At 38.8% G+C, this 27,507-nt stretch overlaps 1 protein-coding gene across 2 annotated transcripts; it reads right to left on the bottom strand.

The window, feature by feature from the left end:
- Positions 1-2,701: 2,701 nt before the first annotated feature.
- Positions 2,702-26,693, bottom strand: PLIN2 (perilipin 2). 2 transcript variants are annotated; one of them, XM_039319423.1, is made up of 9 exons: positions 26,577-26,693; positions 24,003-24,057; positions 23,723-23,918; positions 20,240-20,322; positions 18,228-18,513; positions 17,345-17,529; positions 15,720-15,854; positions 12,407-12,697; positions 2,702-4,403 (listed from the first exon to the last, which is right to left on the bottom strand). In XM_039319423.1, exons 2-9 carry the CDS (start codon positions 24,030-24,032, stop codon positions 4,266-4,268), a joined length of 1,344 nt encoding a protein of 447 aa, XP_039175357.1. In that variant the 5' UTR covers positions 24,033-24,057; positions 26,577-26,693; the 3' UTR covers positions 2,702-4,265. The 2 variants fall into 2 exon arrangements, with proteins under 2 accessions (XP_039175357.1, XP_039175358.1); XM_039319424.1 differs by lacking the exon at positions 2,702-4,403 and having other exon boundaries at positions 11,231-12,697.
- Between the last annotated feature and the right edge of the window lie 814 nt (positions 26,694-27,507).

Here is a 27,507-nt window from a genome sequence, read left to right as displayed (position 1 = left end):
GGAACGTTTCATGCAAAGATGGGCATGATAAAGGACCAAAATGGCAGAGACCTAACAGAGGCAGAAGAGATTAAGAAGAGATGGCAAAACTACACAGAAGAACTATACAAGAATGAGCTTAACATCCCAGATAACCACAATGAGATGGTCACTGACCTCGAACCAGACATCCTAGAATGTGAAGTGAAATGGGCCTTAGAAAATCTGAGCAACAACAAAGCTAGTGGAGGTGACAGTATTCCAGCTGAGCTATTCAAAATCTTAAAAGACGATGCAGTAAAAGTGCTACACTCAATTTGCCAGCAAATTTGGAAAACTCAACAGTGGCCACAGGATTGGAAAAGGTCAGTTTACATTCCAATTCCAAAGAAAGGCAATGCCAAAGAATGTTCAAACTATCGCACCATTGCACTCATTTCACATGCTAGTAAAGTTATGCTTAAAATCCTACAAGCTAGACTCCAGCAGTATGTGGATCGAGAACTACCAGAAGTACAGGCAGGATTTCGAAGAGGCAGAGGAACTAGAGATCAAATTGCCAACATACGCTGGATCATGGAGAAAGCTAGGGAGTTCCAGAAAAACATCTACTTCTGCTTCATTGACTATGCAAAAGCCTTTGATTGTGTGGATCACAACAAATTGTGGCAAGTTCTTAAAGAGATGGGAGTACCAGACCATCTCATTTGTCTCTTGAGAAACCTATATGCGGGTCAAGAAGCAACAGTGAGAACGAACACGGAACCACTGATTGGTTCAAAATTGGAAAAGGAGTCCGGCAAGGCTGTATACTGTCACCCTGCCTATTTAACTTATATGCAGAGCACATCATGAGAAAGGCAGGGCTAGATGAATCAAAAGTTGGAATTAAGATTGCCGGGAGAAATATCAACAACCTAAGATATGCAGATGATACCACTCTAATGGCAGAAAGTGAAGAGGAACTAAAGAGCCTCTTGATGCGGGTGAAGAAGGAGAGTGCAAAAGTTGGCTTGAAACTCAACATTAAGAAAACCAAAATCATGGCATCCGGCCCTCTCAATTCCTGGCAAATAGATGGGGAAGAAATGGAGGTAGTGACAGATTTTATTTTTCTGGGCTCCAAGATCACCTCAGATGGGGACTGCAGCCAAGAAATTAAAAGACGCTTGCTCCTGGGGAGGAAAGCTATGGCAAATCTAGACAGCATACTAAAAAGCAGAGACATCACCCTGCCAACAAAAGTGCGTATAGTCCAGGCCATGGTTTTCCCAGTTGCAATGTATGGCTGTGAAAGTTGGACCATAAGAAAGGCTGAGCGCCAAAGAATTGAGGCCTTTGAACTATGGTGCTGGAGAAGACTCCTGCGAGTCCCTTGGACTGCAAGGCGTTCAAACCGGTCAGTCCTAGAAGAGATCAACCCCGACTGCTCTTTAGAAGGCCAGATCCTGAAGTTGAAACTCAAGTACTTTGGCCACCTAATGAGAAGGAAGGATTCACTGGAGAAGAGCCTAATGCTGGGAAAGATTGAGGGCAATAGAAGAAGGGGACGACAGAGAATGAGATGGCTGGATGGAGTCACTGAAGCAGTAGGTGTGAATTTAAATGGACTCCAGGAGATGGTAGAGGACAGGAAGACCTGGAGGAACATTGTCCATGGGGTCGCGACGGGTCGGACACGACTTCGCAATTAACAACAACAACAACAACAATACAGATTTAGAACATGAGTCTCCAGAATTTTTTTTGTGATTTTTCTGTTATTTCTATTTCTGCATAGTCTGCAGAAATAAAACTATTTCTACAATTCTCCCTCTTCAGCAATATCAAGCAAATAAATCTCAGAGTTGAAAATTTATAGATATGTTATTCAAGGGAATACTGCTAGATTTAGTCTCTCAAATGGAAATAATTGGCTATTTATTTGTGGTTCAGGTAATTTGTAATTCAGAATATTTTGACCAACCTTTTTACTGTTATTCTGGCTTCAAAAAGAATGTGGTTCATTATAATGAATTCAGTTACAGTGGTACTTGATACTCAACTGCTTTGAAACTCACTGAATTTGGTACTCAATGCATTTTGACATGAAAATTTTGTCCTGGTACTCATCATTTGTTTGGTACTCAACACACAAGCTAAAACTTGTTCATGTCGGCTGCCTTGTGACTCACTGCAGTATTCATCATGGGAAAAATTCGTTTGGTACTCATCCTTTTTGGTACTCATCACACCTCCTGGAACCAATTAACGATGAATACCAAGATACTACTGTGTTATATTATATAGGATATCATCTGTCTGATGAGTTGATGCATAATGCCAACTCTTGTGATCTTATATCAAACAGATCATCCAAAGGCTACATAGGATTTTGTAAGTGTCTTAAATGTAGCATTGCTCAAATTATCATTTACTATATTTTTTAAAACAATGGGAGGTAAATCTAAGGGTTCATTAAACTGTGTGTAACAGTTTACATAAGCAACAACTACGGTATTTCTTCATCAAGTATTTTCCCTGGAATCAAAGACAGAGGAGAAGTATATTGTGTTGTTCATGGAAATCAACTGTTTTTTAAATCAATGTAAAGAGTAACCATTTTCCCAGATCCAGCATTATCTGTCATATTATCAAAGATACTGGAACCTTGTATGATTATATATTTAATTAAAAATACATAGGGAAAAGGGTGAAAAAAGGCAAAACATTAATGCAGTAATCAAATATCAGTACAAACTTTATTTCCCAGGCATTTCAGTAAATACTTCTTCCAACTTACATACTGCATCTGATATTAGAGACACTCACATTACAAAGGAAGTCAATTATTTCTTGCTAGCTTTATGAAATCTACTAAATTAGCACCAAGAAATGCCCTCATATTCTCACAACAAACAGAAACAAAGTTCCAGTGGCTTAGGAAGAGAAATGGCGATGACAACAAATGATAACAATCACATTTCTATCAGTTCAGAAAGCATGAAACTCCCCAAAAATCCATCGTGAAATATAGGTCCAAGTGCTTCTAACAACGGCTGTTGTTGAAATTGTATATTTAGTAGGAATGTACAATGAGCAGAATCTGCAGGAGAAATTTCATTTTCTATAATTTTTGCTATCATTTATAATCATTGCACCTTTACTGTTTCTTTTATCCAAACTCATCCTCTTTTTAGAAGTTTTCTTATATCCTTTTTGAATGTGTATATTACTTCTCTTCAGATGCATTTAAATCTTAAACTTCTTATATAAATGTAAAATCTAATGGGGAATTGTGTGCTTTAACCCAATTATTTAAAATAAAAATAATGTAGTCCTTCCTCTGAGATATATAGCTGCCAGTTTTCTATCTGTAGTGGATTTTAGGGAGCCATATCAAGTTATGTAAATTCACAGCCAGAATATATGTTTATTACTTTAATAGTATCTTGGCTGATATATTATTGGAGCACTAAGACATTGGACAAGAATATTATACTTTAAAGAGACACCAAATACTTTCATTGCATTAAAGCAGCCTTCCTCAACTATGGATCCCAAATGTGTTGGGATTGTGCCTTGTTATCTGGGAGTTCTCAGAATTTCACTCCCAATGTATTTGGGTAGGGCAAAGAGTATAAGAAAATTGTTTCAAAAGCTTAATACACCTATTTCCACAATTAGAGAATTGAGCAATATATTTCAGCTTGAAGTTTTTGCAACAGATTAAAATATACAGACATGTTGCTAAATGTAAGTACTGTATTTTGCTAAGAAAGGAATAAAGTTTAAGACAGCAAATCATCTGATAGTCCACATTTCAGGTGAATTGTTAAGGCTGTTACTTCAAAAGTTTTTATTGGCCCAATTGTGATCTAAGCTTCAAAGGATATTTAAGACCATTTCAATACATTTATCTATCATCTAAAGCACGGGTCCTCAAACTTGGCCCTTTTATGACTTGTGGACTTCCACTCCCAGAATTCCTCAGCCAGCATGCCTGGCTGAGGAATTCTGGGAGTTGAAGTCCACAAGTCATAAAAGGGCCATGTTTGAAGACCGCTGACCTAAAGCATCTATGGCTTATCCTAAAATACTTGTCTATGTTCCATAATAACAATGAATCAAGAAGCTGCATGTTGGGCTGATCTAAATTAAACAAAAATGCACTCTCCAATAGCTATCGTCCCATAAAGCAGAATTGTAATTAAGTGTGCATATACACTGTATGTGTGTCTATGTGGATGTAGATCACACACATACACACAGCACACACATACATTGCATTGAAGGAACAGCTTTTCTTATGCTTCCACTATTTGTTCCGTGGTAATTGGGCCATTTGCATGGGAATAGTCAGGCAATCCTTCTTCATCCAAATCTGAGATGTCCGGTATCTCATCAGATTCTGAAGACAATTCTGTGATAGTGAAATCTGGAACCTACAGAAAAATAAGCTCAAATAAATTTGAAGGCAACATTTGAATTCTACACACCCTCCTTCCCCACTTTACCCCAGCATTAAGCATGTAAACCCAAAGAATTGGCTAGCAAAATCTCTACAACTTTGTTTTAAATAGAAATAATTAAAAAGGAACGAAAATGGGGCAGGGAGATAAAAGCAATCAAAATGGATACCGGCATATTCATACGCTTTCCCTATAAAAAAAGAGCCAGAACATTTGAGACACCACTTGGGAAGAAAGCGATTGAGGTGGTCATAAAGGTGTATAAAACAATAAGTGAATGGGGAGAAGATTTTCTCCCTTTAAAATCAGGACAGGATCATCCAAAGATTCAAGATTTAGAATAGGTAGAAGGCTATACAGGTAGTCCTTCACTTAAGAACAGTTCATTTAGTGACCGTTCAAAGTTACAGTGGCAGTGAAAAAAGTGACTTTTTCACAGTTACAATCTTTGCAGCATTCCCATGATCATGTGATCAAAATTCAGATGCTTGGCAACTGGTTCATATTTACGATGGTTGTACTGCCCCATGGTAGGGTCACCTTTTGTGACCTACTGAGAAGCAAAGTTAATGGGGAAGCCAGATTCACTTAACCATGTTACTAACCAACTGCAGTGATTCACTTAACAACTGTGGCAAGAAAGATCGTGAAATGGGGCAAAATTCACTTAACAAATGTTTCACTTAGCAACAGAAATTTTGGGCTCAGTTGTGGGCATAAGTTGAGGGCTACCTGTACTTTTTCACCTAGTACCTAATTAATTTGTGGAATTCATTATTACAAGACATGGTGATGCCACTAACCTGGGTAGTTCTAAATGGGGATTAGATAAATTAATAGGGGACTGTTTTTTCAACAGCATGTCTCCTAACACTAGTTGTAAGGAAACAATGATAGGATATGTTTTCGTCTCCTGTCTGAGAGCATCCCATTGTATAAAAAAGAGATAGAGTTGAGAGATGCCTCGTTGGCTCAATCCAATTTGGTGGTTTTATCATAGAGTTGTGATCTCTTAAACACATAAGGTACAGACAACTAGAAAAAAACTCTTATCATTAAAAAAAACTGAGAACATTAATGATGTTCATAAAGAGTCTAATCGAATGTTACTAGAAAGAACTTTTCATTATAATTTAAAGATAATGTGCACTCCTGGAGACAGACTGCTAGTCCAGGTTTATTTCATATTGGTTCTGGTAATGAAATATGATACTCCAAAATACGACACTCCAGTATTTTGACTAAAAAGTTAGTCAACAGACTGAACATAACTTTGCACTGTATCTCCTTCATCTTTGCTGCAGCATATCCTGATACAACTAGGAAAAATCCCATTTCTTCATTTGTGTATTAAAACTAAATTCTTTTATTGTTAATATAGCCTTCAAATTCCTGTTATCTCACTAATTATGCATGTGACATAAATGCATACATCATTCTTTTAATGTATCTAAGATGATCTGAGTTGACCTAGACTCACATGTAAAGTTCTCAAGGTTGAGAAACACTGACCTAGAGAGTTTCCTCTCCTGTGAGATGTTTTGGGGTGGGGATTGTTATATTTTGTGTATGTGTGTGTATTCTATTTCTCTGGATTTTTGTGTGCTGGTGAGGGACTGAAAACAAATGATTTAAAAAACCTTGAGAGAAATATTTTGACTACATAGAGGTATAGTACTTAAAACAATGAGCTGGGATGTAGACAGACTAAATTTAAGTTTGCAATCATCTGGAAAATTTATAACTATATATTATTATGATGGATCATATATTCTATATTTTTTGAGGCCTAGGATCTACATTTGATGAAACTGTATTAGTGGATGCTGAAATAAAGCATATAAAGGTAGTTTAGTATTGTATATTTAATAGCTATTTTAAAAGTAATGTAGAACATGAGCCTTGTGGCAGTGAAGGGTACTTTATTTTTTGATAATAAATACAGCTAATGTCATTTTTGCTCTAATATACTTCAGAATAAAAACCTCACAGAAATTTCTCTAAACCATATTCTGCAAAACCTCAATATAACAAGTTGTGTTGGCGATTTTAATGTAGCTTAAAAACTCAGCTGGACTGAAGCACTTCAAAAGACCTACTTTATTCTGAAAATTCAAAATCACTGCAAGCATTTACAGCAGAATTCAGTTAAGAGACTTTGGTGTTTTTAAAAATCTAAAATGTAGTGAATACTGCATTCTTTTTTCTCATGGATATCAAAAAATGGTTTTAGAATAGATTATTTATTTCTTCTATTCTGGTGAACCAAATTGTGGACTTCTCAATAGCTCCACTGCAATCTCAGACTGTTCTCCAATGACTCTCACTCTGAAATTTCAAAATTATAACTTAATTCTACATGGTATTTTAATATTTCTGTTTGTAGTAATTGTTTATGAAATAGATCAAACAAGGACATATGCTCATTTTTGAAATAAATCACGGCTGTATTAATATGCTAATCCCCTAGGATGCATTTAAAATATCTGTTTGTGGAATCATTATTGCTGCTGAATCAGTAGCAATAAAATACTAATTTTATAGAGCTGGACAAATGGTTAAAGATTTTTTTTTGTCACATGCCAGATGAATGTCATATACCAGATGAAATCCCACAGATGAATTAAGTATTTATAGCCCCCAAGATTTAAAGTAAGGCAACTATTTTCAGAATACTTTATTCCTTGAAATGTCTATCAGAACTATTGGGAATGAGAAAATTATTGGCTTATCATTTGAAATAACAAAAACGTTTCTATCTGAAATTCAGGCCAACAATGAACAGTTATCCACTGAGACAAAAACTATTCACTGGTTTTATGTTTTTTTACATTCACTTATATAAATTGGGGAAGTTACTAACTGAATAGCAAATTACAGGTAGTTCTCAATTTATGACCGCAATTGGGATTGGAATTTCAGTTGTAAGTCATGAAGGAGGTAAGTTAAAGCACCCGCATGATTGCACCTGATTTCATGACCGTTTTTCTGCTGGTCATTCAGTGAAATCACATGGTTATAAATTTGAATCCATTTTCCCAAATGGGCTTTCTTGCCAGAAACCGGCAAAAAACAACGGAAATCGGGAAAAATAATTGCAATTTGTGGTCATACTACCGTGGGATGCTACAATCAGAACAGAAAAGTGAGCCAGTTGCCGAGCACCCAAAATGTAATCATGTGACTGCAGGAGTGTATATGCAACATTTCATGGTGGTTGGAAGTCTTAGGACCTTTGAGAGATGCAGTGCTTAAACTGAAACCAACAAATTTGTTTTGCTGTTTTGTTTTGCTTATTAAGTTATTATTTTAACTTTTCCCTCCGTATAACTACTTTCTCTCCCGATTGGTATCGTAACTTTCTTTACAATATTTTATTATTAAAAGGGGTTGGTCCTATATGCCCCTATAATCCATAGAGACTTTGCATTAGTTTGCACTTCCTATCAAAATTTCCTTTTGTAAATCCCAATATCAGTGTTCTCGGGGGCAAGGAGAAGCTGACAAAAGCAATATTGAGGCCTTGTGCCAGAAGCCACATCATTTTTCTATATATCATGACACTGCATGTAGGTCCCTGGAAGTGTGGCACAGTGCCTAAAAACATGTTGCTTCAGCATTTAAGTTGAATTTGTTTTAAAACTTCCTGCTCAAAACATATATCCTATTGTATTTCTACCTTCCTTTAAAGAAGGAATAAGAATCGCTTTTGGGGTAGGGGGGAAATCTGTGGCTTTCCAGAAGACCTTGCTTTGCAGCTCCCATCAGTATCTGTTATATGATGAAGGATCAAGAAAGATAGATGTAGTTCACCAAACCAGAGGTCTAAGACAGGGGTCTTCAAACTTGGCCCCTTTATGACGTGGACTTCAACTCCCAGAATTCCTCAGCCAGCGTGCCTGGCTGAGGAATTCTGGGAGTTGAAGTCAACAAGTCATAAAAGGGCCAAGTTTGAAGACCCCTGGTCTAAGGCCTCTTCCTTATCAGGCACTAGGTAATAATTGACATATCCGGTACCAGTTGACACTTCTGACTACAAGATATAAGTTTATTTATGTTTTCTGAATTATTGCCAAAGCACTAGCTATAGGTATCGTATGTTTTAAGGAATTACTGTATTATCCAACTTTGTGCTAAAGCATCTCAGAATACTTTTGAAAACTGCCAGTCTTCCAGCCTCTAAATATTACTAGCATCACTACCTCACTATCAAGCAGCTGGTACCTTTACAAGTTTGAATTGGGTATCTATTATTTTATAGCCAAAACATTTTGGTCTATGAAGATATCTGCAGAGAAGAATCAAAGATAATCACGAAGTGTCAACATAAATTCAAGTCTCAGAACTGCAATGCAATTTGAGCATCAATAAATGTAATTCAGATTTTCTATACTCAAGTTGTTATCTATAAAATATATTTTATGAAGGAATGGCAACGGCTCAGCTGGTTGGCTTGGAGGTGGTTGATGGACTTAACAGAGAAGATGTGACCAATGTATCATTCTGGCTTGTTTTTTTTTATTTTGGACCTAATGTTAATTTTAAGTTACCCAGAGCAGAGTGAGACAAGCAGCTTGTAAATTTAATAAATCAATCTTAATATTATTTTGATCATTTGTAGTTTTGTTTAATCTGATAAATATTCTGAAACTTCCTTTGTAAAGTTTGTTGCATGTTTACAATAGCAAGGACAGATAGTGATCTTATAAATCAGGCATCAACTAGATCACGTCCTCTGCAGTGTAATATATTTAAACCACTGTCCTTGACTCATGAATGAGCCAATCTATTGTCAGCCCCCATCACCTTTTTTCCAGCCCTCTTATCTTATGGGGGGGGGAAGCACTGACAATGCAGAGCCCTTAATTTATTTTTATGAAACTTCCCAGGTAGGAAAATCTGGCCCCTAATCTTTGAGACAGCAGGTGATTATTTTATTTTCCAAAACCATATCGACCATTGCTTCTGTGAGTCTAGTAGCTGGAGGGCTCTGAACAATTATTACTGACATTTTATGAAATGATCTTCTGAGCTTAGAGAAACTATTAAATATTTTATGTACACGACAATGTAACCAGAGGAGCATGCATTACAGCAAGTAATAGCAATAGCAGTTAGACCAGGGGTAGTCAACCTTGGCTCTTTTATGACTCGTGGACTTCAATTCCCAGAATTCCTGAGCCAACTTAGCTGGCTCAGGAATTCTGGGAGTTGAAGTCCACGAGTCATAAAAGAGCCAAGGTTGACTACCCCTGAGTTAGACATATACTGCTTTATAGTGCTTTACAGCCCTCTCTAAAGCGGTTTAGAGTGAGCCTATTTTCCCCAACAATCTGGGTGCTCATTTTACCGACCTTGGAAGGCTGAGTCAACCTTGAGCCGGTTGCACAAAAATCTGTAATCCAAAACTCTAGCAGTCCACTTACAAAGACATAAGCCCTACCTCAATTTGCTCTTGAAAGGCAGCCATGTGCTATATTACCAACTATCATCTTTCTAAGGATTCTATTTTTTCATTCACCCTTCCTAATATGGGATTCTGTCTGAGAAAGACTGCCCATCACTGTTTCTCCAAGTCATGTTTGGGTCTCCTCCAGCACATTTTAATGTTTTTTAAACCAGCTCTTACTATTTTATCCAAGCCAATGACACTGACCAAGAAAATTAAGAGTATTTTTGTTCATACAACTGAACCAAGTTAAGAAACTTTGTGCTTTGCCCTATTTTCCTATAATGCCAAAATTGTGCACCAGATCAATTGCCCATACCCAAAGCAGGAATACTCCTAAATCTAGAATTAGCTTTTAGGTCCGATTATCAACATGATTTAGAATCTCATGCCATTTTATTTTACTGCAGGAAGTCAATGTTCATACAAATGATGGAATTGTGCAACCTAAGAAAATAGTTCTGGACATCTATCCAAACAAGTGATCTCAAATTTATGGGTTCAATTGCCTTTCTTTATCATTGAGATATCACCTTGCTTGCAACTTAAGAAGTATTATTTTCTTAGATTGCTGCTGAAATTAAGATTAAGATTAAGTAACTAGATCAGTGGTGGCGAACCTATGGCAGGCGTGCCATAGGTGGCACTTGGAGCCCTCTCTGTGGGCACACATGCCATTGCCCCAGCCCCACCTCTCCCCACAACCCCCTTACCAGCAGCCTGCCCGTAGAGGCTCCCCCAGGTGCGACCCAGGCGGAGCAGTGCAGCCAAGCACATGGCAGCTGGGCAGCAGGGGCAAGACTCCACCCTCGTGCCCCATGATGTGCAGATGATGCTGTGGGGTGCGGGTGGAGGACGTGGCCACCATGGCACTGCAAGGCTTCCTGGGCGATCTGTGGTGAGTGGCCCTGCAGGCGGGTGGAGCGGGGGACAGAGTGGGGGTGGGCCAGTTTTTGGGCACCCGGTCTCTAAAAGGTTCGCCATCACTGAACTAGATAATGCCCCAAAGGTGATATGCCAAAGTAAGTTAAGCAAAGTTAATTAGCGCTGTTTAGTAATTTCAGGAGTGCATTAAGGAATTTAGTAATAGACTAAATTTGATTTGTTGAAAAAAATCCAGTTTTATAAAAGTGTGGTCTAAAAACAGCTTCTTTGCTGTTTCATTCTATTTTATCAACTTAACAGAATCTTAGCCACTGAGAACATGTCACCTCACATTCTACAGCCTATTTCTTCTATATTTAGACAAAACTATTACTGGTATCGCACAGAGTTTTGGAAACTGCTAGTGCAATAGCCAAGCAATAAAACAAAAGACATACATTTCTGCTTGGCATAAACATTTTTTCTCATATCCATGAGTTCTCAATTATAAGAGTCAGGACTATTACAAAATCTGATGGATTGTCCAAGACCACAGGGTATCTGAACTGGACCCCAGTAGCTTTAAAAAAAATCACCACCAAGTCACAACGCTCCCTTTGAGAGCCGTGTCAAACAACAGAAATGGTAAAGCTTAAGCAACAGCAGATAGTTAGTAAAGCTGGATGGGGAGCCACAGAAGGAAACAAATGCGGCAGCAACATTGAGCCCATCTAATTTAGATGTAATGCGTGAAATGCCGATTAAGGGACCAGCAGTTTATATTCACCCAGTTTTAAAATACAACCCAGCTCAATAAGAATTTTGAGTCACAATATAGAATATTTGTAACCACACTTGCTTACACAATTCAAGAGACAGACTTTGGCTGCTGAAGCATTTATTACTTGAGAGAATACATGGAGAATTACAAGGCAAAGTGCTACTGAAGACAAGCTACATATCCACGTACACACAGCGTGAATCTTGAACTGAGTGCATAATACTTGAGGGTACTTCAAGTGGAGTGATTAAGTAGTACAAAGTCTTAGGATTTTAAATACTATAAATGTTCACCTGAAAATATTAGTCATAAACTTCATTCAAACAGAGCAATGAAGTTGATCAGAGTGCTCTTCTAGTGTTAAAATAATGTGGCTTAATGCTTTTAAGAAATAGCATGAATGCAAGGGCATCAATATTCTGATTATCTTACTGTATTCTTTTCCAAAGTTCTTTTCTAACTAAGTGGTTTGCTTTGTTTTCTAATATACATTGGAAGGCTTTGTTTTAAAGATCAATTCCTAAGGCAAGGTGGGGCTTCATAACTAAATAGCTGAACAAGCTGTAGTCTCCAATGTAATCAGCTGAGGTTTAGAAGTCATAAGCACCCACATTTTTCAGCCCATTTAAGCAAAGGACATACAACTTAAACTGTTTCATTATGACAGTTCCCTTTGACAGAGAAAACTTTAATGGAAATAAAACAAAATTCTGCTACTGGCTAAGCCATCTTGTTAGTTAGGGCACTAAATGTACATTTGCCTGCTGCAATTTATTCTTCCTTTTGTTCAGGCCGTTTGTTCTCCTGGTTGGTTTTTTTAGCCCCTTCACCTTTGTGCTTAGCATTGTGAGGGCCAGCCAATTGTGGGTAAAAGGGACCTACCAGCCAGTTGAGGGGTGTGTTGTTAACAAGATAATCCATCACATCATCCAGCGATTCTTTCATTTTCTTCAACTGGCCTTTACTAGAGGTAAGAAGGTTGTCAGACACTTCTCTGAAAGAAGAGGCTGACCGGAAGCTTTTGTACACGTCTCCTGCAATTTCCCCAACGTGGTGAACCTGATCCTGAACATTCTGTGGCAAACCCTGTATGCTGGACATCAGCGTGAGGCAGGTAGTCTGAAGCTGCTGACTCAAGTTCTGTGCAATTGCTAGAGTGCGTGATTCAATGTGCTGAAAAAGAGAACAGCTCTTAGTACAAAGAGTTCTTTGCAAACAGTTTTTAAATTTCACAACTTAAAACAGAATCTTTGTAATGCTTCATTAGCGAAGGACGTGGGAAAACCTGTAAGTAGGACATCATCACCTAATGATGTGAGCAAGGGCTTCCAGCATAGACATACCCAACTTTGGAAGCAAAATTGGATTTAGCTGGGGCATTGTAATATGATTTGATCAAATCCCACCTTTATTTATGAGCCCTGGTGGCACAGTGGTTAAAGTGCACTACTGCAGGCAAACTGCCTGCAGCCTGGAGTTCAATCCTGACAGAGCTCAAAATTAACTCAGCCTTCCATCCTTTCGAGGTCAGTAAGATTGTTTGGGGGCAATTTGCGAATAATGTTTCTACATTGTATACTGCCTAGAGCAGTGATGGCGAACCTTTTAGAGACCGAGTGCCCAAACTGCAACCCAAAACCCACTTATGCATCGTCAGGTGCCAGGAGAGTGTGGCCCATTGGGTGAGTGTAGCCCATTGGGTGGGCGTGGCTGCGGTAACAGCAGACTGGGTGGGACTAAAAAGTTCAATCAATCAATTCCAACTTTGCAAGATCTTTTTTTCCGAGAGAAGTTGAAATTGACTGATTGACTGAACTTTTTTTTTTTTTTTTTTGTACACAGCGGCAGAGGCCTAAAGTGAAAAGGTTTTATAAAACCCAGCTGAAGGCCTAGGACTGGGGCGACAACACACGTGCCCACAGAGAGGGCTCTGAGTGCCGCCTCTGGCACCCGTGCCATAGATTCGACAACACTGGCCTAGAGAGTGCTGTAAAGCATTATGGGGTGGTATATAAGCCTAAATGCTATGGCTATTTCAATCCACACAATGTGGAATGGATCCATCTGCCCTAAAGTAGGATCCAGCAGAGAACAAAATAGTTTGCCAATTCTTCTTTCCACCTGCAACGTAATAAAATGTTCATGCTGTATAAGAAACTCTTCAATCCTCTAGAATAGGAGGGGAATTTATAATGATGGAAGAATTGATTTTTTAAAAGTCTGCCTTGCCTCTTAGTTCATATTCCTTTAATATCTAGCGTTTTGAATTCTTGAACTCTTATATTCCACTGACTCTTATATTGGCTTGCATTCTGTAAAGTTTTTAAGGAGTGGGAAATACTGTCTTTATAGCTCATTATTTTCTATAAAAGGTTTTTGGGAAATAAGCAATTAATGCACAATAGAAACAAGAATAAAATTTAAGCAAGTGATTTAATCCTAGATACAATATCACAGCTGTAGTTTTAAGGGAATCTTCAGGACATTTTATTGCTAAGTGTTTCAGGTGTACTCCATATGTGAAACCAAAAGCCAAGCAAAAGATAATTATTGACAGAAAATAATCAGTGCAATGGAGACGCTTCTATTCTCTAAGTATGCAGCAGTAAAATGAAGCTATTTATTTCCTCTTGTGCTCTAGTCTAATTATCTTAATTTCTTCATCAGCTTCTCTAGGTGATTCTGCAAATTACAGTTAAACACACTGGACAACATTTTTTTTCTCCAAAGTTCTGCTTCCTGAAAAACTTTTAGGTTATTGTAATAGACCCCTTCAAACTGAAAACAAATATAATTTTAGAATGACTGTATCAATTAGGGACCTTGAGAAATATAAAATTAATTTTTAATAATTATAAGTATTTAATTGCATAAGGCAGAGGTCCCCAACCTTTTGGGCACCAGGGACCGGTTCCGTGGACAGGTTTTTCCGTGGACTGGAGGGTGCATGGTTTTGTGTGCTGCTTGCATCCCACGGATGGGGCTTTGCTTGTTTGCGTGGCCCGGATGCTGGCATGCTACGGCCCAGTACCGGTCCATGGACCAGGGGTTAGGGACCCCTGGCATAAGGTTTCCAACACACTGCTTGAGTTCAACTGGGCCAAAAGCATTTTGTTGCTGATTTCCATTTGTACATAGAGTCAAATGCATTTTATTGTAGTATCTAACAGTATTCAGACAGTATTGATGGATTCCAGTTGAGCTAATACTGATTTTCCATTGTGGCAATGTGGAATGCAGAAAATGAATCTTCAGTGACATATGGCACTTCATGGCCTTGCATGCTGTAAGAAGTTTGCCAACCAGCTGAATGTAGTTTAGTGCGCTGTAGTTGCCAAGAAAATTCTCAACACATCCTTGAATGTTTTCCAGGCAATTTTGTCTGGCTCCACAAACAGATCTTTCAACTGCTTGTCATTGATGGCATATCTCATATGTCGACCAATAAAAATGCCTTCCTTAATCTTGGCATCAGTTATTCTTGGAAACATCTGTCTCAAATAACGAAAACCTTCACCTTCCTTGTTCATCGCTTTCACAAAAGTTTTCATCGGTCTTGAGTTGTATGTGAAGCGGAGGCAAAAAACTATCTTTCATGGGTCAATAAGTGAGTCATGTGCGACATTATTCTGTCCTGGAATCAAATTCTTTTGGAATAGCCATTTCTTTTTAATTTAATATGACTCTTTTGCACAGCCGTCCCATTCGCATAAGGAACAATACTATTTGATTTATCTGAGCTGTATTCCAAGCAGCACAGCCACCTCATTTAGAACTCTACAGACTTGGTGTACTGGATGTGCTTTGACAACAGTTCCATGTTTTCGTACATTTCTTTCATGTGTGCAACAATGCCAACAGGTACTGAAGGATATACATTGCCATTGTATAAAAACAGAAGATTTCTTTAAAACAGTAGGTGATAGATTAAATTACAGGTTATTTTTGTGTCTAGCAGCCAAATATCTATAAGATATGCCCAAAAGTTCAGGAAGCAAAATCTTTGTAATCGAGCGATAGCAAAGTCATATATTTGAGGTCAACTCCTGACTAACAGGTTTCTGGTTTGTTAATGCTGCTGCCTGTGTTACACAATGAAAAACTTGTTAACACAATATAAACCATGAAAATGTCACTTTTAAGTGGAATTAGTTCTTTGTCAATATATCTTCAGCATGTATTCCTTTCCACTTACCTCAGCACTGTGTGAAAGTGCCTCACCATTTTGGCTAATGTTTTTCCTCCATTCTGTCCAGGAATTATATAATTTCTGTTGGGCATCTTGAAGTTTCACGTTAGCATTAGTCATGTTCTTTCTGGCATATTCCAGCTACAATGCATAACATATACCCAAATTTACAAAAGCATACAATCCTCTTTTTATTGCTTTTAAAATAATGACCAAAAAAACTGACAAAAAAAATTATGCAACCTCTTTTGATGTCATGATGTTAAGAATCTCATATCCTATAGTTGTGTTTTTTTAAGAAAAAGGAATTTTGGTCTCTTTTGGACCATCTGACTCAGAAGAAGCAGTAATGACTGCTTTGGTAGCTGTGAGAGCAATGACTCACAGCTGGTAATTCGGGACTGCTGTGTCGGCTGTGCCCTTTTGAGAGGTTCACAGTCAGAGTGCATGGTTGAAGACTAAGCCTCCCCATTTCCCCCCCATTGTTGAAAAGCTCTGAAAGATCCTCAGACATTTATGGCCATTAATTTGGTTGCTCTTGAATTGACAAAATATGCAGTCTAGCGACCTTGGACATGTACGTTCAACAGAGCTCTCCAAAGGAAGGCAGAGCTGGACATGGGAAAAATAACGATCTTCTCCCAGAGATTAAGTGGGAGAGGCCACAGGCACCCAGTACAAACCAAAATTACACAAAAATTATGAATTGTGCATCAAGATGATGCATGCTCCATATTCTATATTTTCAATTCAACGTTGTAGACAGAAAGAGTGGAGCTTGAGTTAGAACACAAATTTCATCGGTTGCCCTACTATACTTCTGGAAGGCCTACAAGACGGAGGAACACTTTTCCAATGTTGTAGAAGAAGAAAAAAAGGTTCTATAGAGGTTTTTAGACACTTATTGCCAGATAATACTTTGTGAACTGGCTGTAGCGTTACTCAAAAATTGGATGCCTACTCTGCATGAAGAGGTCATGTGGTCCGTTTGGCTTAGCACATTTTGTACTGTGGTTTATAAAATCTGATTTATGCCTTTGTGTTGTGTAAAATCAGGACCCTATAGTATGTTCAACAACCTATGGCTAATGTAAGCCAATTTTAGTGTACTGTGCGAATGTGTCCTATGTGCAAGGTAAGCATTTTATTCATGCTCAAGGCTCTTGTTTCATGCTATCTCATATTTGATCCTGGGAACAAAAGCAATTCAGCAGTGTTGCTCAAAAAGAACATCCAAGGAGAAATAAAAGAGTAATTAAATTTGTTGCATAATCTTGAAGGAGTTGCATGATCTTGCTATCAGTATTAACTAAGCATCACTTGAGGTAATTTTTCTACAATCTTTTGTAGAACTGATGCTTGAAGATTGTCTCAAGGTTTTTTTTAAAAGAAAGTTAATCTTCATTGTATTAAAACATGTTGTGTCAGGTCATTTTATTTTATTCTCTAGTCAAACGTGATAGTTAAACATCTTAATTTTTAAGGTTTGATCGGAGTTCAACATTGTAAGTATCATTAACTTTCAAAGTCCACAAAAAAAGGAGAGGCTTGGAAGAGCAAAGAAAACATGCATGTTTCAGGAGACCATAATATTATTGATATAACTTACTTAAGAAAAATATCATACTTACCAGGTTAACAGTATAATTGAGCTGAGAAATTGTCTCTTGGCTTCTGAGCTTAGCATCCCTAAATGCATTTAGAGTCTGTTGATAGGCACGTGCTCGGACCTTTGAAGACAAAGATCCTAGTCTAACATAGTAACTTAGCTTCTGATCTCCAGTTTCAAATCCTTTGATGTTGGTAGCTTGTTTTTCTGCAGAGTCAAAATACAAACCTATTAGTCTTGTCATCAGGCCCATATCATATACATACACAAACAGTCCATACTACTTCTTAATGATAAATTGGCTGGCTCAAATCAGGAAAAATTATTGTCACACAATGAGGAGGAAGGGGTCCCCTGTTAATGTCAAAGGTATGCTTTGCAAAAATACAAATTCTTTGAAAAAACCATGACAGGTGAGGAATTACAAGATGGGCTCTATTGTTAGAAAGCATACAGTCATATAACTATACAAACTGGCAATTGTATACAGCCATATTTCTCATCTGTGGCAATTTTAAGATATGCAGACTTCAATTCCCGGAATTACCCCCTTTGTTAATTTTTACTTCCCCCTTTTATTGGCCGTACACGTTAGTATTATTATATTCTGTTGTTTTGCAAGTACACTGAGTGTTTCTGTACTGGAGACAAATTCCTTGTGTGTCTAACGATACTTGGACAAATAAATAAAACAAGTATAAAGTATAAAGAATGGCTGGTTGGAGAATTCTGGGATTTGACGACCACATACCTTAAAGCTGCTAAGGTTGAGAAACATTGGTATAGAGCAAAAACTGTATCTTCCTCACTGCGACAGAAGTCATTAATCAAATCAAAACAGTTAAGATTTCCAATCCCACATGCGTATTAGTAGCTTTGGACAGAGTCTTCCAGCAAATCCTTACCCAGTTCTTCTGTGGTGTGTGGAAGGTACTGATCAACCAGAATTTCAGACTTGCTGAGTGCGGTATCCACCCCGATGGTCACTAGGCACACCATCCGACTCTGCAGAACAGTGTTAATGCTGCCATGGACTGCATATTTAGTTAGCTCCACACTGTCCAGAACAACTCCTTTTGTCTTGTCAACAACTTCACTAAGGGTGTGTGTGACTGTATCCTTGGCACCAGCCACAGTGGTTGTTACGGCATCCCTTGCACCAACAACTGCATCCACAGCATTGGCAACCACCTAAAAGAAGTTAAAGATGTTTCTCCAAGAGCTAAAAGAACATAGAGATGTAGCCTATTTGCTTTAATATTCAGTGATGTCAAGAGGTATCAGGTACGTCAAAAGCAAGAGGTTATAGGTTTGTTGTAAGGAAAAAAAGATGGGGGTTGAGATCATGTGATAGTAAGAAAGCAGAATGTATAAACTTGTACTTCACGTCTGTCTTCTCTTAGAAGAAAACAAAGCTTCAATTGGTCATCACTGTTTAAAGAACTTAAGATAATTTAAATGAATTCAGGTCTCCAGGCACAAATGAATTGTATTCTAGATGCTAGTGGAGGCAATTGCAGAACCACTAACTTAATCTTTGAGAACTCTCTGGACTGCTCATGTTATCCTGTTAATAAAATGGAATATAGACTAGATGACACAATTGTGAAATGGAATCTTAACTGGCTGAATATTTACACCATAGGAAGTAACTGTCCCCCATTCTACTCTGCCTTGGTCAGGCCCTAGGTCAGTGGTTCTCAACCTGTGGATCGGGACCCCATTTGGGGTCGAATGACCATTTCACGGGGGTCGCCAAACAAGGCTGTCCGCCATTTTTCCCCCTTTTCTTTGGTCACGCCCCTGGCACCCGATGATGTATAAGTGATTGGGGGTCACCACAACATGGGGAACTGTATTATGGGGTCGCGGCATTAGAAAGGTTGAGAACCACTGCCCTAGGTGGAGTATTATGTCTCATTTTGCAATTTAAAAGTACATTGACAAACTGCAGCAATTTTAGAAGACAGCTGCCAAGACAGGAAGAGTGATAGAAATCAAATCCTGTGAGGAATAAGAAACCAGGTATGTTTAGCGGGCAGAAGAAACACCTGAAAGTAGATAAAATAGCACTTCAAATACAAAGTGTTTTTAAGAACATTTTTAAGATGAAATATAAGTATCTTGCTTTGGGCAAGATGATTGTAGATAGCCAATTATATGACTTTTAAACATTACCAATTAAACTGTACACCATTTTATATTAAGCAGGTATACTGTATAATCTTCCCTTAAGTTGAATGCCCTGTTTGCTCTTTCATTAGGTATCGGGGCAGAGGTTTAGATGGTACTAGAAGAAAACTTAAATTTCATGTAATTTTGCATTTTAATTTTATTAAATATAGCTAGCATGATTTACCTACACCGGTTATATTTTTTTCAACTTTTGAAATATTCCAGTCAGAACTTTGAAAAGTCTCTAAGGAACCACTCTCAAGCTTTCAGCTGCCATGCAGAATTCCAGTTTGTATGCATTTTGCGTACAATCTGCAAACTCTCACAGAATTAATATAAGTCTAGGAAAATCTTCCTCAAAATCCAGCATCTCCCAAAAGAGGTATAAATATTTTATGTCTTCCTTGCTCACAGATTATATAGATTAGAACATTTCACAAACTTTTATGAACAGATGGAGTCCCCTTTTCTAAAAAGACTATATGACATTTTATATGTGAGACTCTTGAATTAATCTGTGCATCCAATAATAGATGCCAAATTCATGAACAAACCTATTTTTTTAGTAACTGACACCATAATCAGCCCTTCAGATTTTTTGCACAGCTTCCTGAAATTGATTTAGGGCTAATTGAACCTAACCCTCCACTGAATATCAAGTACTAATCCAGATTATTTGAACACAGCACCATTATGAGATAATGGGATTAAAGACAAATAAAAATATGCCCAAGCAACCTACCTTATCAGTTGGCTGATACAGTATAGGCAATTTTTCTTCAACTTTGTCCAATCCCATGCAAGCATAGCTATTGGCCATTGCAACTGCAACAATTAAGGACAGTTCAGATATTGCTGATAGAACAATGCTTTCCAACAATTCTGTGGGGTATAGTTATGGATCCTTCATTTTAAGTAGAATAATTTGGTATTAACAATATTTGAAAAGATACCAAAATGGCAAGTAAAATTATTATGGGGTTGGAATGTCATTTATTTGTTACATTTGCTGCCCGATTCACCATGGGGCTACTCTAAACGGCTGTACTACATACTAAAATTAAAAAAAAACATTCATTTGTAGATGTTTGGCATGTGCATTTATGTACATATACAGTAGACACACATCACTGCACAAGAGATTTGTGTGAAGGTACGAATGGACATGTATGACAGACCACAGCATATGGAAAAATACCAGACTGAAGATATCTAAATAAGTTCAGTAAGGGATGGTTTTCAAAACAAGAGATGGTTCCTAAGTAAACTGGATGAAGTAAAAGCTTTCAAGTGGAAAAATACCAGAGATTGCAATAAAAATGCCAAGCTACATGCAACGCAGGCTGCATACAGATGGGGGAGGGGGTATTGGGCTTTGACATGAACTCAGATAGGCTGGGGAAACAGGACATGGGGTACTCTCTGTATGTGAGCAAAGGGAGGTGGGGATAAGGGCACGGGGTGAGTATATATCTGCAAGTGCATGTAGGCCAAGAGGGCAAAGAGTATAATGTGTGAGAATGCAGGAGGCCAAGGAAAGCGGAGGTGGAGTGTGTGCATGTGAATTCACGGAGGCAGGAAAGAGGGTAAGGGGTACTTGCATGTGTGTGAGAACAGGGAGATCTGGGAAAAGGGGTACCTTATGTGTCCATGCAGCCGAGTGCAGGGAAAAGGAGCATGAGGTGAATGCATGAGCACAGTGATACACGTGACACACATGTGACACAGGGAGAGAGGATGCAGAGTGCATGAATGTGTGTGTGTGCATAGGGAGGCCCAAAAAAGAGGGCATGTGTGCAGGGAGGCAGGAGAAAAAGTTTGTGGGGTACATTTGTACATGTGAGGATAAAGAGGTCAAAGAAAGAAGATAAAACGTGTGTGGTCAGAATTTCAAGGACAAATCTGAGTCCCTTTGTTCAGCACTGTTATAACTTAAATCGTTGCTGAATGAATGGTCGTATCTCAAGGACTATCTCTGAAACCTAAATCTAAAGCCTGAGTAAATATGCACATGCTTATCTTTGTAGGAGTAAATTAGGTTTTTAAGTCAGAAAGTGGGCAATAAATGCTATAAATCTGTATCTATTTCTAAGTATCTGAATTAACTATAAAACTGGAGTTCTTATGAAACTCTCCTTACTTTCCTGAAACTTTCCTGAAAGGAATAGCTATTCTTTGAGGCAAGCAATTGTAACCTTTAAACTTACTACTAAACAGCGTAAGGAGAGCCACAACAGAAATATAAAAAATTATACATAATACAGATTAACATTATGTAGGAGAGGTAAGTTTTTCCTCCCTTTTAATACACTGACAAAAATCAAGGTCACCTGCTGCAACTAAATGCAGGGTGAGGCTCAGGATTGATGTAAGGAAGCCCTTTTTGCACACACCTAATAAATAATAAATTGGTCCCTTCGTGTCAGCCTTGACCCGACAGATGACAATACAAGCCCAAACAGTCACCTTGGCAGGGCCTGTGGAAGTGATTGGCTATTGCTTTCTTCCTAAAGCTAAGGAAGAATGACTGGCCTAAATCACCCAATTGGCTTTGTGCCCAAGATGGGAACTAGAACCCAGTATTCTGGTTTCTAGGCCTGTACCTTAATGGCTGCACTAAACTGGCTGCCAGCACATAAACAACTGAATTTGCTACAAACATGTGGAACAGCATGTCTTCATAAAAGAACTGTTCCATGGTTTTTAAAAAAAAGACTGGACAGATTCACGGAAGATCAGTCTAGCACAGTGGTTCTCAACCTGTGGGTCGGGACCCCATTTGGGGTCGAACAACCATTTCACGGGGGTCGCCAAACAATGCAGTCCGCCATTTTTCCCCCCCTTTCCTTAGCTGTGCTACTCCCTTTTATTCTATTGGCTTTTGAAAGCCAATAGAATAGACTCTCTTGAATAGAGTCTAATTCTATTGGCTTTCAAAAGCCAATAGGAATTGTCCAGGCTGTCTCTGCCCTGCTGAGCCCGCCAAAAGTCCCATTCTGCAAACGGTGCTGCACCAGTTGAGTAGTCCTCGACTTACGACCGGTTGAGTAGTCCTCGACTTACGACCGGTTGGGGGTTGCGGCATTAAAAAGGTTGAGAACCACTGGTCTAGCAATAGTTCTTCATACAGATTATTTATTACTTTCTTCTTTACAAACCACAGTGAAAAGGCACCAAAACAGCCCTAGTTTATGGCCTTCCCCCAAGGCGGAATAATATTGGAAATGGCCCTTTGGCCTGATCTGGCAGGCTCCTCCGAATTAAGGAAGTATCAAAAGCTAGTTCAGCTTTTTTTTTTTTTTGTGCCATCATAAAACAGGAAGCCTCCTGAATTAATATTTTAAGGCCAAAGTTCAGCATAAGATTCCCACTAGCAAGCTGAAAGAGCCCTCTTAAACATGACCAAATATTTCCAAGCCTGCTGACACTTTGCAAGATTAGGTTTTCCCTTAAGTCGACACCCACGCACAATGGAATACTGTATAAAATATAAAATGTAGTTTCTGACAGTGAGGTATTTACAAAATAGGTGAAAGGTAAAGGCAAGTCGTTGGCTGGAAGTGAGTGAAGAGTAATGACTCAGCAAGCTTGAGCAACAGCTATTTATTTATGCATCAGCTTATGAATCAAAGTTCTTTCAAGTTCCTGACACATAAGCCATTAGAATTTTAATCTTGGAGGCTAAACCTATTTAACTTTAATTTTAAAAACTTGAAGTTCAGCCATGGCAGCTCTTAGGCTTGCTGCAGAGACATTAGCAAAAATTTTCCAAAGATTTATTATTTGAAGTAGATCCTGTAATTCCAGCAAATAACATTTTGAGAAAATGTTCTGTTTGAGTGCACACTCAAGTCAAACTCAAGTCAAACTCAAATTTAAAAAAAGGGATGTAATATGCAGCAAGCAGCATATGACACATTAGGAGCAACTGACCTCCTGCCATCTCATCTCATCTCATCTACCATTCCACCCACCTTTCACACCTATTTCCAAGCTCCCAGCGCTAATCTAATCTAATCTAACCATTCCAGCCACCTTTCACACCTATTTCCAAGCTTCCAACACTCCAGGGTCAAATTTTGTTCCAATTCTTTTAAGGAACTGGAATATCAGAGATGCAAGGGTATCATACATTGGAAAGTAAAAAGTGCTAAAAAAAAGAAAAAGTTCCAAAAGAAAAAGAAAAAGTTCCAAACAGGTATGAAGTAGTAGTATTGTGACTTACTTTGCGGCTCCAATTTTTGGATGATGGGCAGGGCACTGGTCAGGGCCACTGCTGTAATAGTCTTCACTCCTTTCTCTGCCATCTCACAGACAGATTTAAGGTAGGGGTAATTGTCTTTTGTGCTAATATAAGCAGAAGAGACCATATCGTAGGTGGAACTCACCAGGGGCAAACTAGCAACCCTGGAAACCACATTCTGTAAAAATACAAAATACAAGATGATTTACTCACAATTCTTCCTCAAAAATGGCCTAATATTCTTTATTTAATTGAGACATACCTGCTGGGCATCAGCCGACACCGCTGCCATCTTTTTGCCTTGATTGTTTTAAAGTCTGGAAGAGGATTACAAGTATTAAAAATTATTTTTAAAGTTATTTTTAATCTTTGATAACAGCAAAATATTTGATATCTTTTATTAATTTCTAATTTCTTGGACTGCAAGGCGTTCAAACCGGTTAGTCCTAGAAGAGATCAACCCCGACTGCTCTTTAGAAGGCCAGATCCTGAAGTTGAAACTCAAATATTTTGGCCACCTAATGAGAAGGAAGGACTCACTGGAAAAGGGTCTAATGCTGGGAAAGGCAATAGAAGAAGGGGAGGACAGAGAATGAGATGGCTGGATGGAGTCACTGAAGCAGTAGGTGTGAACTTAAACGGACTCCAGAAGATGGTAGAGGACAGGAAGACCTGGAGGAACATTGTCCATGGGGTCGCGATGGGTTGGACACGACTTCGCAATTAACAACAATAACAACAACAACAATTAATTTCTAAACATGTGCAGGGGAATGTTATAAGTCTGAATATTTGAAAACACATCTTTTCTAGCTATTTGTAGGACAATGCAAAAGTGTCAAAATGTAGTCTCTCTAAGCAATACTCGCTAAACCATGCAAGAGGCATAAACATCTAAAAGGCTTTGACAAAATTATTTCAGGGTATATACCTTTCAAGACAGTTTGACTTCTGACTTCAAAATTTGCTAAATTTAAAAAGCTAAAATTCAGCAGAGGAAACTTAAATTTGAATCAAGATTAATAAAGCTGGGAGCTATGTTCTGGTTACTATACAAAGCCATAAAACAGGAGGCTTTAATACTTTGATTCCAAAATTAAGGCAGACAAAAAGTGGTTTTATATTCCAGAATGTGTTGATAGCTTTCATATCATAAGTTTGACTTGTATATTGTAAATAATTTAGTACCATTGCCGTGGGTGTGGCAATAGTTTCCTGAAACCATGATTATTCACATTATGTGACAATGCGTTATTCTTACTAAAATGTTCCGAATTATTCTAGTTTATTAAAAAAATATCTCTAGTCATAAAAATCTGACAAGTTCTGTTTTAATTTATTGGGCTATTATGCATATAACATTTCACTCAACAGCACGCTTTCTTTGCATATATAGTAAGGCTTACTTTCTAACAAGCATTAAAAAAACTTATCTGAAGGCAATTAGCAAAAAGATTGGAGTTCAAAACTAGATTTCACTTTTATCAGAGTATTTTTTTAATGGGGCAAAGTTATATAAAAAACAGCATTCTTTATTCTGTAAAGTGTACACATAGAGAACACCTTGCCTTGCCTTAAAACACATTCCATTCAATATTCCACAAATTTCAGTCATTTACTATTTCATAGAATGTAATTTAATGGCTAAAAAAGCCAGGATGGTATAGTGACTAAAGCACAAAAGCTAGAAATGGGCAGACTGTGAGTTCTAGTCCTGCTTCAGGCGGCTGGGTCAGTCACTCTCAACCATAGGATGAAGACAACAGCAAACCACTTATGAAAATGTTGCAAGAAAATTGCAGGGACTCAGGCAGTCCCAATATGCCTTGAAGGAACAAATACCCACATATACTACAGAACAGCTATAGAACAAACTCACTATTCCAGAACCTTGTGAATCAATGCATATTGTTCCTCACCCATCTTAAATATCAGGATTCTTTAAAGTTTCAAGATTAGATGTTGATTAGGGTATTCACTTTGTTTTAAAGATACCGGAACAGAAGAAATGTAGGAAATGGAACCATACAGAGGTTTCAAGTCAGCGAGAAAATAAGTTCTACTTATAAAATAGGACCGAGATAGTTTTCAGCACTAAATGCATATATTTAAACTTTCCGTCTCTTTTCCGTAGCAGGATATTTGTTTCAATTCTGAAAAAGGGTTGATTTGGTGAGGTTTTTGCTTATAATCCACCAATATATCCATAAGTATTCCTAATACTTCAGCTATTGGCCAACATCCATCGACTAGAATTACATCCTAATCCTAAAAACTGTAAGACATGTTAAGCACTTTTCCCAGCAACTACCAAATTCAAAGATTGGGAAGAGAATTAGTTTTCCCAGGCAACATTTCTGCCGCTTCCAAAGCGCTCTCTCTCTCTCTCTCTCTCTCTCACTCTCTCGGGCAAATGCAATCCTTTTGCACCACACATTTTTCTGTGGGAGCTATTTTTAAAGAGGGGGTTCAAAAAGAACCCTGCAATCATACAACTGCAGCTATGGGAAAGACGCGCCTGTAAGCCCACCCAAGCATTTCTTTAGCCTTTGCACCCTTTACCCGAATGCTTTAAAGCCAAGTCCAGGAGAAACAAAGGGACTAAACGCTACAGATCCAGAAGAGACGTACAGCCACCTTTTTCCTTGCAGGGCACGCAAGAGAGCCCCATGCTATGGGAAGAGCAAGCACGTTTCCAAAGCCACATTTCTTCGAAGCAAGGTGCAATCTCGCCATCAGGCTAGTCCCTCGGCTTTAGCTCCTCCGAGGCTAAAACGGAAAGGTCCATCCTCCCCCACTAGGCAATTGCTACCTTGTCCCAAGAGTAGATACTCACCCGGGAAAAACCAGATAGTAAAACCTGTACAAGCGAGCTCACCCGCAGACGAAGCACGCTAACTTTCGACAAACTGTCAGAGCGCGGGTGGAGCACCGGGCAATTTATGCAGCTAACCCACCCACCCACCCTCCAGCGACATCTCGCGAGAGAGCTGCAGATCCGGCCAGTTGGAGCAAACCTCGCCCTGCTCCCGTGATTCCTCCTAAAGACCTCGCTTTCTCGAGACGTTCTGTGTTGGAGGCCGCCCGAAAAGCAGCAACTGCACCCTGCATGATTTGTTTCTTTATTTGTTTGTTGCTATTTTGGATCCGTCGCCGTGCAGCTGAAGTCTCGCTGCAGAGGGAGGGGGAGGGAAAAGGCGCGTGGGTTTGATTGAGACGCTCTGTAGCCGCCCTTAGGTCCTCGGAGAAGCGCGTAAAAAAAAAATAATGAACGAAATGTAGCGTTGCAAACCGGACGGCAAAGTCATGCCCCATTGAGAAGACCGATGGGAACGCTTGAATGGCTTGAGTTGCAGCTAAAACAGCGGTTCTCAACCTATGGGTCGTGACTACATTTGGGGTCGATCGACCATTCCACGGGGTCGCCAAGCAAGGCTGTCCGTCATTTTTTTCCTCCTTTTCTGGCGGGTGCCTTACCTCCCTTGGACTGGGCCACCTGGTGGCCCAGCCGGTGGTCAGCCTGCTCTGTCTCTGCCGCTTGTCAGCTACGCCTAGGGTGGCACCATGCATGAGCGGCGTTCCCTGGTAGGGAAAGTCCTTGACTTACAACCAGTTTAGTCCTTGACTTATGATTGGTTTAGTTCTTGACTTACGACCGGTTGGGGGACGCAGCATTAAAAAGGTTGAGAACCACTGAGATAAAACAAGGAATGTGCTTTCTTTGGAAGTAGAGGATGCTGTATATTGGGTTCTAAGGCATTTAAGAT

The sequence above is a fragment of the Crotalus tigris genome, unplaced genomic scaffold (assembly GCF_016545835.1).
Source record: "Crotalus tigris isolate CLP2741 ecotype Arizona unplaced genomic scaffold, ASM1654583v1 scf7180000023589.2044511, whole genome shotgun sequence".
Lineage (NCBI taxonomy): Eukaryota > Metazoa > Chordata > Lepidosauria > Squamata > Viperidae > Crotalus > Crotalus tigris.
The sequence above is the reverse complement of the archived record's forward strand: the minus strand, read 5'-3'. Positions and strand labels throughout refer to the sequence as shown.

Bases quoted from the DNA above. Each gene is read 5' to 3' on its own strand.
- PLIN2 (XM_039319423.1), bottom strand. From the start codon at position 24,032: ATGGCAGCGGTGTCGGCTGATGCCCAGCAG. The intron at 18,514-20,239 runs GTAGGTTGCTTG...AACTTCTTTTAG, and splicing joins TGTATCAGCCAACTGATAAG to GTGGTTGCCAATGCTGTGGA. The intron at 12,698-15,719 runs GTAAGTGGAAAG...TCTCTTTTTCAG, and splicing joins CACTTTCACACAGTGCTGAG to CACATTGAATCACGCACTCT.